The sequence below is a fragment of the Passer montanus genome, unplaced genomic scaffold (genome assembly GCF_014805655.1).
Source record: "Passer montanus isolate IOZ18808 unplaced genomic scaffold, ASM1480565v1 scaffold2, whole genome shotgun sequence".
NCBI lineage: Eukaryota > Metazoa > Chordata > Aves > Passeriformes > Passeridae > Passer > Passer montanus.
The window spans coordinates 20,995,006-21,009,663 of record NW_024366591.1 but is presented as its reverse complement, the minus strand read 5'-3'; the positions used below and the strand labels follow the sequence as shown (position 1 = coordinate 21,009,663).

Sequence of the window (14,658 nt, the reverse complement as noted above, 5' to 3'; positions counted from 1 at the left end):
ATTTTCATTTTGAGACAGCAGCAATGGAAATGGGTTTTCAACACATATGCAGGCAGGATCACCAGGCAGGGGTGGGAGTATCGAACCCATCCAGTGATGTACATGGGACTCAGGAAATGGATGCAGTGAGCAGACAACACACTGTGTGCTGCTGATGTGGAGAGTGGCCAGAGAGGTGCTTTGAACCAGATGTTGGCAGGTCTTAAAACTCTGCTTATAAGACACTGAAGTAGCTGGAAGAGCACACAGGGCAATGCTTAACTGCAGTGCTTAGGCAATGGCAAAATAAAAGGAAATAAGGGCAAAAATGTGATTGAGTTTATCATGGTTTAGTCAATATTAAATTATAGGCACCTAAAACCGATGTAATAATTTTCCACTTACTTCATAGTTTTGGCTGTAAATCCCATGCTGAAGTACACTTCAAAAATAGATGACTAGATAGAAAGTGTAAGTACAGAGACAGATATAAATATGTAAGGTTAGATTATTTGAATTTTACATGAGATGATTGAAACAAACAAATTTAACCTGAAGCCTGTGACAGAAAACTTCTGTTGCACACCAGAGGACTCTTTTCTGTTTGAAATGAGAAAAAAACCTCCAGACAATTTGTTTTTATATGCAGAAATGAGACCCGTGGTATTCTCATGGAAATGATAGACATCTAAAATAATAATGTAGGCACCAAAGTAAAAAATTTTAGACACAAGTCTCTGCTAAGCTGTTACCTGGTAACTAAAGATGCCATAGTTTCCCAGTGCTGAGGATTTACCCACTTGTAAAGTTTTTCCTGTTGCATTTGAACTTGTGGACGGTACCACCCTGCACAGAAAACAGATGTGGAGGGCTCTGTTTCCATTTTATCCAGTTGTCTAACAGATCATTTGCCCAAATTGCAGAAAAAAGAAATTTAGGATATTGACATCAAAGGCTAACTGTAAACACAGCAAATGTTGCTTTATTGATCAGGCACTTTTCTTTATGGAAGCTTGGATGGTGTCTCCTCAAAGTTCAAGCAAAATTATGTATTTATACAATCTAATGTAAAATGCTCTATATATGTTCTATGAGATATGAATGTGGTTCAGGTTTTGTTGTGGTTGTAACCATTTGCCAAAAAGTAACATTTGAGGAAATCAAGTGGCACATTAGGAATGAAGGGCTATTGTTCTTACCTTAATTGCCAGGATGTGACAATTTTAATTACTGTTTGACATTTTATTTACCTTTTATTGCCCTGATAATTATAACAGAATATTTCCTAGAGTTAAATATTCTTCCTGGAAAGTAATGCTCCTCCAGAATTTTAGCTAATATATTCAAAGGTAATTACCTTCTTAAATAAATTTAGAATATGTAATTGATTTATAAAAATTTTGAATTTCAATTAGAAAAAATAGAACTGGAAACTTGAATAAAAGAAATTACATGTTCATGTCTTGAACATGAAGAATTTAAATACTGCTCTAGAGAAATTTTGTGCCTATGTTGTATTTAGTATTGATTCATAAACTGAAATATTTTATTCAGACAAAGCCTTGCCAGACATCACCAACCATCCTTCATAAGCACATCTCACTGTGTTAATGGGATTTTTTGTTACAAGATTTGCCTAAAGAAAAACTGAAAAAAAAAATTTTAAAAAAATATATCAAATGAAGTCAGTGATAATCAGAGGCACATTTCCTTCTGCACATAAGAGAGACGGGACCACTGTAAACTCGATGTATGTATGGCCACAGAATGTATGTCTATATTGAATGTCATTATCTTTATGCACAAAGGTACATTTCAGTATTTGTATTCCTACAACAAACTAATTTTATAACTAAACAGTGGGAATGTGGATACAAGTTTCTGACTATCAGACTCTCAAGATGCGCAAATTAAGAGGCATTATACTGCAATACAGAAACAAGTAGCATAATTTGGGGTATGTGTAAGAGTTGTGTGAGTGTTTGGCATAGATCCTCTAAAATGTCTTTTGGAGATGCTTTACTTCACGGAATGTAGCCAGCCTCCTTTCATAAAGTGTTGGACAGATATGAAACATTATGTGCTCTGAAGCACGTGGCTGAGCGTGCTGAGTTGGTTCATCCAGGGAAAGAGAAGGTGAAGGAGAGTTTTACTGCAGCCCTCAGATAGCTGATGAACAGCTGGTTATGGAGATGATGAACAGGTTATGGAGAAGCCAGGGACAGACCCTTCTCAGAGGTGCCAAAGGACAATCTGCAATGCAGACAAACCACAGCAGGGGAGCTCCTGATCAGATAAACAGAACAAAACTCTACCCAGTGAGAGGTTTAGCAATGGAGCAGGTTGGCCAGAAAGACGGTAGGATCTCAATCCTTGCAAGTACTCAGTATTCAGCTGGATAAAGCTCTGGGCAGCTTGCTCTAACTCTGAAGCTACCATTATTTGAGCTACATTATAAGAGGATGAACTAGATGACCTCCAAACCTACCCTAACCTGATTTCTTTTCTAACTCTGAAGCTACCATTATTTGAGCAAGAGGATGAACTAGATGACCTCCAAACCTACCCTAACCTGATTTCTTTCTGTGAGTGCATATGTAAATATTCACAAATCTTCCACTAAAGAAACAGCAGATAAACACACAGTGAATTTTTGGCTTATTATGCTGTCTGCATTACATATGCATGTGATTAAACCAGCTGATCCCAAAATGATTTAAACAAGTGGATTAATTAAACAAATAGGACTGATTATGCTACATCTCGTGTTTAAAAGAAGTCTGCATTTGCATTCTAAATCTTTGTGTGGATTTAATTCAGTGAGTGTACACAAACATTTCTTTATTAAATCCTTGGACATCTGGAAGTCTCTTCACATGAAGTATTGTGGTTTATGGCCTTTGTTGGACATTTCTGTTTTTGCAACATCTTGCAAGGCTGTTTAATATCTTTACACTTCTTTTCCATGTGGTTTTGGACAAAACATAATTTTTTTTTTTTTTACATTTTCTCAGTGCATGTAGAAAGGATGGAAGGTTTTATTTGTAAATCAAGGTAGATGCTTATGCTACTTCCACAGTTTTCCTAATATATAAAGGTGACAACATGTCTGTAACAACAAGGAAGTAATTGTGTCCATCTAAATAACAAACCTAAAGGTCCCCCTTTAAAGCTGCAGCCATGAACCTTCTGACTAAAAAGCAAAGTAGTGTTTTTGAAAACCACATTCAGCTGTTACTTAACATTGGAAAATAGGTACTAGAATCATGAAAGGGCAACACGATGCCAGATGTTTTACTTTTGAGTGTATCGGAGAAGAGGAGTGGTGCTATGTGGCAAAGCAACAGGGTTTCATTTTGGATGTGAAGATGTAGACATGAACATCTGCCTTAGCTGCTGATTTACCTAATTAGTTAGCTTGTTAGTCCACAGAGAAGGAAAGATTTGGCTGATTTGATGAATACAGGAGATCTCCTGATACATTGTTCCACGTGACTGCTTGTTATTCTTTTCTCCTGATGTTTTTCAGTTCCTGATAAATTGTGCTTATTTATTTTTTATTTTGTGGGCTGGATGATTCCAGGAATGCATGGTACAGAGATGAATTTCCTCATACTTCAGCCTGTCTTGCTAAAGCTTCAGAGCAATTGGGTGTAGTGGAAGAAGAAGAGCCTTGGGTGTTCTGTGAGCCTGAACTGTAAATGTAAAATAATACTTTAAACTGGGGTTTATTGTGACAGAAAAAATTTTGAGGACATTGTCTTCTACAGTAACATGCAACAAATATATCACTAAATGTGGTGAGAGATATGAAATTCTATCAATGTATGCCGAGGGCTGGCATGGCAGCACTGCAGCCCCCGAGGGATCCTGTTCTGGTACATGTTATGGGCATGGACCAACAGGCCTTGCTTGCTTGTGGGGTGGTGCTTTCTCTGTTCTTGCCTCTGTTAGGTTTTACAACACTGACCTACAGAAAGAGCTGGAAATCAACCTAGTAGCTATTGAATTTAGGCTTGGAAAGGCCTTGGAGACTGTTAAATTTCACTTTGCTGAGGCAATTTTCTGCAACCTCATTTGAAAGCTCTGCTTGGATGTGTATGAGTGTGTGATAGCCAGCATTTTTTTTGGGCAATCACTGGTCAATGCCCTCGGGCAGGAGCAATCACTGTGAGCGTGTAGAAAGGAAAACTAAACATAATTTTCCTTGGCAGTTATTGAATGGCAGTTGCCTGAATTCTCTACAGATATTGGGGAGTGCTTTTTTGATTTACAGTTTTTAATAGCTTCTAGACTAGACCTAGGTGAGAAAAATTTCCTTTTAAAAGATTCTTTTATTTTGCTAGTTTCAGTAATAGGAAGTTATGGGGTGTTGCTGCAAGAGCACAATAGGTTCCTGTGGCTGAAGTAAACTTCTCTGGAGGCACTGTGCATTTATGAGATTAATATTTCCTTCCAGTGGATTGTGCTCTGCCAGTGATATTTAAGAATCTTGCCTCTACAGGTACATGCTAAGCTATCAAGCTTTGTATTGTCAATAGGCATATTTGACGGTGGTGCAGAGTCAGCTGAGAAAGGTTCAGCTAAGAAAAGCCCCAGGACCAGTACCTGTTTGTGAATTTCAGTAAAAATAATAATAGTTATGAAAAGCTTTGTGAGAAAAGAGGCCACTGTACTGTCTATTTGTGTCAAATTTGAAGCAATACCCATTACCAAAATGAAGAACTCTGACTGATAATTTTCAGAAGTTGTACTATGTTTGAGTTGTCCTTGCGGTCTTTTAAAACAGTTTCTTGCTTACTCTTTCCCAGAGACACTCACATTCACAAACACCTTTACTTTTCTTTTTAGCACACTAGAAAAAAAAATCATAAAAACTATTTGTAGGTTACAGTAGTTCTAGGTGTCAGGTCCTTAAAGTACCCAGAAGGTGTGAGGAGATGAGGTAGGCCAAGATGTTAAAAATTCTCAACTCTGTGACTGCTCAGATGCATAGCAAAGTATTTTCACATCCAGTGGTAGCAAGGCTGCAAACAGCAAAAACAAGCTATACCATAGATATCTGACAAGCTATAGCATGTATGTCTGTCGGTGTGTATGTCTGTATATCTTTTATTCTTAATGGCAATAACTGCATTCCATATTCTGCTATACATGATGCTTTAAGGAAAAGAAAAACACAAAATTATTCCAGAAACCATTTTTTCCCAAGGACAAAATCCAGGTCTCTTGGATCTGTAAGCTGATGCAGAAGGACCAAAGCACAGGATTTGTCAAGCCTGTTATAGACAAAGGACGATGAACACTCTATGGTGCAGCCAGTTTGGTTGTATTTGGTGCCTCAGGACTGGATTATGGCACTATGACCTGTTTAGAGTTGTTGGTTCAGTCCAAAAGATTTTAAAACTGATGCTGAATGCAACAGCTCTCTTTTGGCAGCCCAGTGTTGTTGTGACCTGATTCACATTGGCTGTGTGTTGTTGTCCAGAAAAAAATCAAGATAAAACAGCCCAAAATAGTTTAGACTTTCCCATTTTGAAAGCTGATGTGCTTCGTGCTCCCAAGATTTGCTAGCAGCAAAAGCTCTCATGCCTGGATTTAGAGACTCTTGTAGGTGATGTAGAGGGGCTGTTGGAGAGGGTGTTTTAAGGTGTTTTGTCTTCTGGAAAAATTTTTATCTGGTCCAAATCTTCAGGCTGCTCACTTTCAGCAGCAAGCTATTCAAGACAGCTAAATTTGCACAAGCTGATTTGGACACAGTTTTTAAAGGAGAGTCAGTTTTGCAGGTGAAGGAGCACACCTGTCAAGGCTTTTACTTGGTTGGGAGTATTTCATTGAGGCAAACATCCATAAACAATCCCTGGTTTTGTTTACATGTTTTGTAGTAACATTATTCAGTTATAGATTGACTAGAAAAATCACTAAAAATCAAATATTAAGCAGCAGGGGAAATGGCAAAAGCTGCTGAAAGCTTGGGTTGGTTGGTAAGTATTGCAGAGCTCTCAAGGGGAACAGCATCTCCTGAAGGTTTCAGAGCCAAGTGACCAGAAGAGCACAGCCCACAGGTAGGGGCTGCAGGTGTCACCCAGCACCTGGTACAGACCTTGGTGGGACCCAAGTAGGAAAATGGCATGTCTTCCTCCTCCTGCTTTTCCTACAGTGCCCAAATCCATACTCCAGGGTCATTCAGAGCAGTGACATGGCTACCAAGCAAGAGAGCTGGCACACAGTCAGATCCTGTGGCTTAACACAGCTTAAGAGGCAGCACAGGGCATACCTTGGGTGACTGTGAGTCCACCAAAGTAATTTTTGTCTGTGGTTTGTTTCTTTTCTTTCTCCCTCCTACTCTAGGTGTGTACACTTTTCTTTCCAGCACCTTGAAATCTCTGGAAGAGAAAGATTATATTCACCGTGTCCTGGACAAAATCACAGATACTCTGATACACTTAATGGCTAAGTCAGGTCTTTCTCTGCAGCAGCAACACAGACGACTGGCTCAGCTCCTCCTCATCCTCTCTCACATCAGACACATGAGGTGAGAGCAAGCACACAGTCAGCACTTCTGTACTGGGCACATGCAAGAGAGGTGTCACAAATGCACATGCACACTTTTCCTTCACAGGTGGGAGTGCAAACTGTGTGAAGGGCTGTTACAAAAAAACCAACCAACCAAACAAAACAACCCAAAAAAATCCATATGAAAATATTTACCCCATTTGTCCCTTTTAGTTGTCTTTCCCTTTTGTTTGATCATGCTGCTAGTTTGATAGAAAGTATCTGCTTTTAATCTTGTATGTGCCATAGAATCACAGAATAGTCTGGTTTGGAAGGGAACTTAAAGATGATCTAGTTCTAACCCTCCAGATATGGGCAGTGATGCCTTCCACTTAGACCAGGTTGCTCAGAGCCCCGTCCAAGCTGGCCTTGAACACTTCCAGGGATGGGACACCCATAATTTTTCTGAACAATTCTCAATACAGAATTTCTTCCTACTGCCTAATCTAGACCTGCTCTCTTTCTGTTTGAAGCCATCTTGTCCTGTCACTACATGCCTTTGTAAGAAGTCCCTCTCCAGCTCTCTTCTGGTCCCCTTTAGCTACTGGAAGGCTTGTGTAAGGAGCCTTCTCTTATCCTGAACAACTCCAGTTCTCTAAGCTTTACTCATAGGAGAGGTGCTCCAACCCTTGGATCACCTTTGTGGCCTTGTTCTGAACCTGTTCTAAGAGGTCCAAGTTTTTCTCAGGATGAGGACCCCAGTCCTGGACACAGGTATATGGAAAGTACTGAGTAGAATATTAATGTAGGAGTAGTCCAGCTCTGCAAACTTTAGTCTCCTATAAGATTTAACAAAACTGTCACTTCTATGTAGCCACTTCTCACAAGCGTCATGATTGCAAATCAATTTAGAAAGGAGATTTAGGATTATTATGTGAATTGTATGGATGAGGATAAATGCAGATCTACTAAATTCCAGTCTAGAGGACCATGCCTTTTGCTAATCAGAGGTGAGCTGCCCGACGCACTATTAGTAATTGCAGCAAATGATTCTTCCAAATTACCTCTTAAGGTAACTGCTCAGTGGATGAGGTGTTAACAGGATAAATTTCTACAAAGATATGCTATAGATTTTATTATTATGAAACAACAGAAGGTGTTGCTACACAGATTTTTATTATTTCAGCTAATGCAATTTAAATTAGAGTAAACAATACGTCATAGCTACTAAAGCTTAAACATAGAGATTTTACCTCCTGAATTGATACACCGATCTTTGAGGAAAAGTCAAGGGATGTGTGCATGTGGTTTTTTCACTTTATAGTTTTGTCATTTTATAGAGTTTATTTGTTCTTGTGTTAATGAACCATTTTTTTCCCCTCTAAAAAGAATTTATGCAATTAAGGAAATTCCAGATGTATAACAGTCTGCTACATTCTTGACTACAGAAATCTGCAGAATTCTTTGAAGGTGCTGCTGTCTGCTTAACTGTAGCAGATGTGTACAGTAAATGCTCTGCTAAGTTGTTTGGTACAAGACAGGATTTCTATGAACCTAGCAAATATTATTAGCTGGTAGCTTCCCCCGCCTTGCCCCATAGCATATTTGGAAAGTAACTTTTTTCATCACAATCCGCAGCAACAAAGGAATGGAGCACCTGTACAATATGAAGTGTAAGAACGTAGTTCCACTCTACGATCTCTTGCTGGAGATGCTGGACGCTCACCGACTGCACGCCCCAGCAGCCAGGAGTGCTGCACCCATGGAAGAGGAGAACCGAAGCCAGCTGACCACTGCACCAGCTTCATCTCATTCCTTGCAGTCTTTTTATGTAAACAGCAAAGAAGAGGAGAATATGCAGAATACAATATAAAGGGAAGTCAGCATATACATTGGTATGAGAAACCCAGCAGTGTTCTACCTAGCTCATGCTTCATTTCATCTGCAGTGCCACCTTTGAAAACACTCCAGTGAACAGACACCAGCATTTTCCATATGAGTGTTTGTCAAGCGCTTGCCTAAATTGATTGCTTATCCTAAATGGAAGACATTTCATTGCCATGGACAGCCAGCAAGGATTGTCTGGCTAACTTGATTTAAAATTTGTAGTGTTTTAATTTAATTTTGCATGTAATTTGGGTAATTAAGTCCTCATCTGAAGCATACATTCATTTTACTATAAATTGAGAGGCCATAGCACCCATGCATATTGGTATCTTCAAGAGTGGTGGTCTTTGTTAATAGCCATCCAAAATCCTGAGCTCACTTAGTCCTTTACTTGCTTGAAACTTTGAAGCAGTTTGGTGGAGATTCTGGATGACTTCTTGGGCAGTGTAAGGAGAAAGCTGACTCGCATCTTAGTGTGCCATAGGGAGGCTGCACTGCAAGGGACTGCTTTGGTAGTCTAGTTAGATTCCTGCCTCTTTTCTTCCTAGAGTATAAAGGAACTGCTGTATGAGAATTATAGTATTTTACCTCGCTGGCTTGCATCACAAGAAAACTCCCTTTCAACCTCATTCTGACCAAACGTTTAGGTACCCTTACCATATCCTCTAGATTAATTGCTTTGCATGCATGCTATCTTGTCTGATCCTAGAAAGCTAAATAATTTTGTTGCCCAAAAGCGTAAATCCAGGGCAACGTGGCAAACAGTGATAACATAGAGAATTACTCTTGAATCAGACCAGATTATTACAAAAATCATCTGGTCTTCACACACATACAGGATCCAGCACTATTTACAAAAATTCCCTCCCCCTATCCTGAGCTTTGTTGTGCTGCAAAGCAAGGGGTGAGGATGCCAGTGCGAGACTGGCACAGCAGGGTGGGATGGTCCCATCCTGCTCAGCAGAGTGTGGTCTAGCTGTGTGTGGGAGGGCTAGTATCACAGTCAGAGTAGAGGTTTTTCCTTGCCTTGGCATTCTTTGGCTCTTGTTGTGGCATGCTTCAAAATTACTGTTAAGAGCCAGCTCACCTGTGACACCAACACTGGGCAATGAGCCTCACACATGGTGTAGACTCTGGGACTGCATGTCCAGAAAGATGAATCTTTCTCCATGCATGTCTGTAGCTCCTAAGGATATTCATAAGGATCAGTTTGATTCTTCAGACCAACTATAAATATACAAAAGGTCCACTGACATCAAGAGTTTCAATAAGATGTGAAAGAGACTGAAGAACTCCACATGGTATGCTATCCAAAGTAGGAGTTGGTGCTGCTGTTTGACTCACTCTATGCTAGAAAATTAAATGTCAGGGAACTTTGCTGGGTACTGGAATGAGATTATTACATATGCCAGGGTTATTTTACTAATGTAATGATAAACTTTGACTGTGCTTTCTGCACTTCTGATTGACAGGTGCAGATTGGGAGTTAGCACAGAACAGAGACTATTCCAACAGCTGTTTGCAAGAAACCACCCTACCAGTGAGGTTGTTTCCTAGCACATGTGTAGGCTGCTTCACACCAGCTGGCCACAGTGCTAGTGAAATGGTTCAGGGATATTTTTACTATAGCTGAAACCTTTATGTTGATTGGAATATCCCGTAGAAAGTAAATATAGGAAACGGTGCAAGTAATGCCATACAGGAGTGCCTATGTCTAATTACGCTCCCTGTCACACAGACAGAGTCTGTGTGCAGCAGCTGTGAAGGCAGCAAGGCATAGGACAGGTTTATGCTTCAAGTCAAGAATTCAATTCTTTAGTGAATGTACATAATGGTGTCTATAATAGTTTAATGTACATATCTGAGGACATGAGCAGTTTGAAAGCCTAAAGCTACATGCTACCAATGTTTGAGAAGATTCCTCGAAAACTGTGCAAGCCTAAACATGTGAAGCAGTCACTGTAAGTTCATAGGCCTTTTCTTGATGCATATTATGGTGTCATTTTTTTCCGAATGTGCTGAAGATTTTGTCTTTTTGTGTGTTCAGTAAAAGCATGTGTGTATGTGTATGCGTGTGTGTGCGAGCGCTTATTTGGTACCTAAGGGCTTTTTTGAGGGCTCCTACATGTCATGAAAGTAAATGGAAATTTTGGGTTTTTTAGTAGCTGGTTTTCAGAGGTAAACCTGAAAAACCATGAAATGAGTGCAGGCTAAGATCTGAATGGAGCACAGGAATCCCTGTAGTTTAATTCACGTGCTTACACCACCATCATTCACTTGTAGCCCAGTGTGCATTAGAGCTACTCTTTAAATAATGTACATGCAACTTGTTCTCTAGGCTAGAACACACAGATCAAGCTCATAAGCTGGAAGGCAAATTGATTTAAATGAATGCCTCCCTTCCCACATCCCAGAGTAGGTCATTACATTGATTCAAGTGTAAATTTGGCCTAGAGGATAAAAGGTAGTTCATGGAGAGCAATTCACAACAGAGGGTCAGATTTGGATGGTATCATAAAGGGCAAGTACCTTTACACTCATGAGATTTTCCTAGTGAAGATGGAAAAGCATGATTTGAAGTGGTATGCAGCAGTCAGAAGGGTGTCATAATGTGTCTTGGAATATACAGAATAATATCAGTCAGTTCACAATAATTATGAATTCTTTCCTGGGCTCAGCCCTTGCAAGGAAGCAATTTATCTTTCATCCAGTCCTCCCATGTTTGTGGTGACAAAAGTGAAGGGCAACCTAGAAAGAGTGATTCCCAGTAATACATTAATTTACCTCGGGGCAGATTTAGTATCCATATTATTAACTTTTTAATGACATTTTTATTGAAGCAGCACCTTAATGAATATAGTAACATTCCCAGAGTTATCTATAAAGATGGCCCCCATATCAGACAGATGAATGTAGCTATTCAATTGATTAAATAAAATCTATGATACAAAAATGGTAACTTTTTTCATATGTATTTCTGAATGATGCTCTCGTGTATGCAAACAATTGTGCCTGACATTTGGTAATTGTTATTTCACAAGATGCTATTTTATGTGTGTATATATATATACATATATACTTTATATTTGCAGCTGACAAACCAGTACTACCTGAATATCTGGTGCTGGATATTACATAAAAATATATAGCATGTAAAAAAAAATGAAAGAATACTTTTCAAGGCAGCTAATTATGCTTTTACCAAAACATTCATAGTGATGTCTCTGGACAGCTAACAAAATAATTATTTTGTAACGTTTGTACATGGATTTTTTTAAAAAAACAAAAACATCAAAAAACAAAGAAACCCTCTAGAAACATAGGCAATGTAATACCAGCACAAGGCAAACATAAATAGACCAGATGAATTTGCTTTGCTTGAGAACATGGCTGTTACTGAAGTACCGCAAAAAGCTTGGGAGGTAGAAGAGGAGATAGGGAGATGTGTAGCACCTAGTGGTGTCAGAATATGTGGTGTTTGAATATGTGAAAGCTACTCTGGTTTATAGTGGTTTGAGCCATGTCTCAGTGTTGCAGACTTTGTCTCAGGTAAAACTCCCAGTTGGGGTAGTAAGATTTGTACTCGGGTAAAATAGTTTAATGAAAGTTTATTGGTGTGTGTTGTGATAAATTTACCATTATGTTTCAGTGACATCACTTGATGATTTTTCTCCTTCTCTACACTGAGGGGTTTAAAAGTGTAATTAAGGAAATATTCCAAACTCAGCTCCCAAGGATATTGCAAGGACTGTCAGCCAATCACTGGACCTTGAGTTGAAAAAAAGCAAACAAAAAAACCCCCAAACCATCCCCTTCATATGAGTCAGGATTTGTACTGGAGCATACATCCACTTCAGCTGATGGCAACTAATTCCTTAAGACCTGTGCCAAATGTTTAAAAAAAAGCAAACTACCAACAAAATAAAAATTCTGCCTCAGTAGGTCTTTAGTCTTATTGCAGGCTTAGGTAAGAACATGGCAAGCCCCTCTTGTATGTATAATTTCCTGCTTTAAAATTAGAGTGCAACTCAACCTACAGATACTGGGTTTTGTATATAAGGCATTCTCAGCTGAACTTGTGTGAAGTGCATTTCTTACTTTGAATAAAGGGATTGGTGTTTTCAATGCTATCTACAACTGTGATATGGCTTTACAGATAGAAAGTCAACACATGTAATAGAAGGGTGATGTTAACAGTGGTATCCTAATACAAACCACTCTTTGCTGTCACCTGCAAGTGTAGTATAATCTCAAATTGATCTGAGAGTTTAAAATTAATGTTTTCCCAATATTAATGTCCTACCCTTTCTACTCACAGTTCCCTTTCATTCTTCAAAGATAGGTAGCCTTATATCTTGAAAGTTGTTTTCAAAGTGATTGTTGCCCATAAAGGGTTTTGCACTGTGTTAGAGAGGTATTAAATTCTTTTGCATTCAAACGTGCCTAAAGAAAATAAACAAACAAAAATCTAAACAAATCAAACAAAAAAGATATGCTGCCATCTTGCAAATTAGAAAATTCTGTAATCCTGTGTGCCTATGATTAGAAGTCTGTTTCTTCAGAAAGTGCCCATTGAAAAAGGAAGGGATAGACTGCTGGTCATGAGACTTGCATTATCAAGCCACTTTATGTATTACCTTATTGTATGTACTATGAAACCAATGCTTTTGTGTGCACTATGTAGTCTGTCAATGCAAAGTCCTTTCTTTGGTATAGGCTCGGCTGTCATAATGTATTTGTCAAAGTATTCTGTTCTTTCACTGATGCATATGAAATTATTGATGTCTTTGGTTTTGGTGAGGTATTTTTTCTTTGTTTTGCACCTAAAAAAGTTCTAAAAAAGTCTAAATAAAAAATCTGGTAGGCTACCTGATTGGTGCAAGATTTTTATCAATGTATTTGATGTTGAAAATAAAGAATTAATCAGAACACATTGTTTAATTTTGTTATATTTTGAATATTTTAAAAATATGCCTCTCTGCTTATTGTTTTCTAGTGGACAGCAAAATGTACACTGTTTTTAAAAGAATAAGAATGTGTCTGTTTGTGTGCATCTAAATGAAAGTGAAAACTGTTTCTTAGTTTCTTCACTTTCCCTGAAAATAATCAGAGACTCCATATCTAGAGTCAACAAAAAGCTAGGTGTAGTCTCTAGTAATCCTAATGACACCAGGGAAGTTAGCTAAGTACCTAGTACTTTATGTGCTTTAATGTTCTTAGTATTTTGGTTACTTTCCTTATTTAGACTTATGAAATAGATTATGTCAGAAGAGAAAAATTGTGTGAATTTGTCTTTCTATAGTTGGCTGCCACTTACCATGAGCTAGTTTATATCAAGGTAAATAGTACTCCTTTCCCAAGCAAAACTAGTCCTCAGGAAAAAAAAATTGTCTTGACTAAGCCATCAGGAAGTGATGAAGAGAAATGGAAGATACTTTTATTGACATAAGACCCCTTTGAACTCAACTCTATTCTGTAAAACAATCTCAAAATCATATTCGGTGTTTGCAAAGAATCAAATTAGTAATCTATTGCATTGGCATACATACTGACATATTTCAATACTTGTAGTATATATATTTATCAGTAACATGGAGAGAATATGGTCCCTATATTGATTATTTTTAATGTATTTTCTGTGCCATGCTGGTTCAACATAGGACTATTGGCTTATAGGTTCTTTTCTTATATGAATATATATGCAAAAGCGCTTTGTTTTCATGGGATGTTTCATTGCACTTAACTTGAAGGGAAAAAATTATAAGATGGTTACCTCAATTCCAAGTATCATCTCCATGATGAAGACAACACAGGCAATATACTTTGCTCATGCAAATCTCACCTTATTTGCTTGTTAAAAGCAAATAACCTATTCAGACTCTAAAAGAATGCTGGGGACTGTTAGGATTTTTAAGCGCTGAGTAAAACTGAACAATGGTTCCAAATAATGTGATTGTTTTGCAATACACTTCCATAACAAAGAACTTGACTGCAAGTTGCCTCTTCAGCCACAAAGGGCAGAAGTCAAAGGTCACAAAGGTCAGAGTAATAGGAAGAAATTTTGCATGTAGGTGTTCTCATAATAATAATTGTCAACGCTGATTCAAAATATGACACCATTTCATGGCTTTATACAATTTTTTAACCACAGGACCAAATGAACACTTACAGTTCATGGTGAAATGGCTTAAGAAGACAGTTGGTACATAATACCGAATTTAGATACTTGACCTAAAAAAAAGCAGCTAGATAGGAGAACATTCCTGCAAAATAAAAATATGGCACTCCTAAATGAAA

The 14,658-nt window shown here is 38.3% G+C and overlaps 1 protein-coding gene across 1 annotated transcript in view; it reads left to right on the top strand.

The window, feature by feature from the left end:
• Window positions 1–13,292, top strand: part of ESR1 (estrogen receptor 1) — a 159,776-nt gene extending 146,484 nt beyond the window's left edge. The window contains 3 exon segments of the mRNA XM_039707365.1: window positions 6,331–6,514; window positions 8,113–8,324; window positions 8,327–13,292. Coding sequence (XP_039563299.1) covers window positions 6,331–6,514; window positions 8,113–8,324; window positions 8,327–8,448 — 518 coding nt within the window. The 3' untranslated portion in view covers window positions 8,449–13,292.
• The last annotated feature ends 1,366 nt before the right edge of the window (window positions 13,293–14,658 follow it).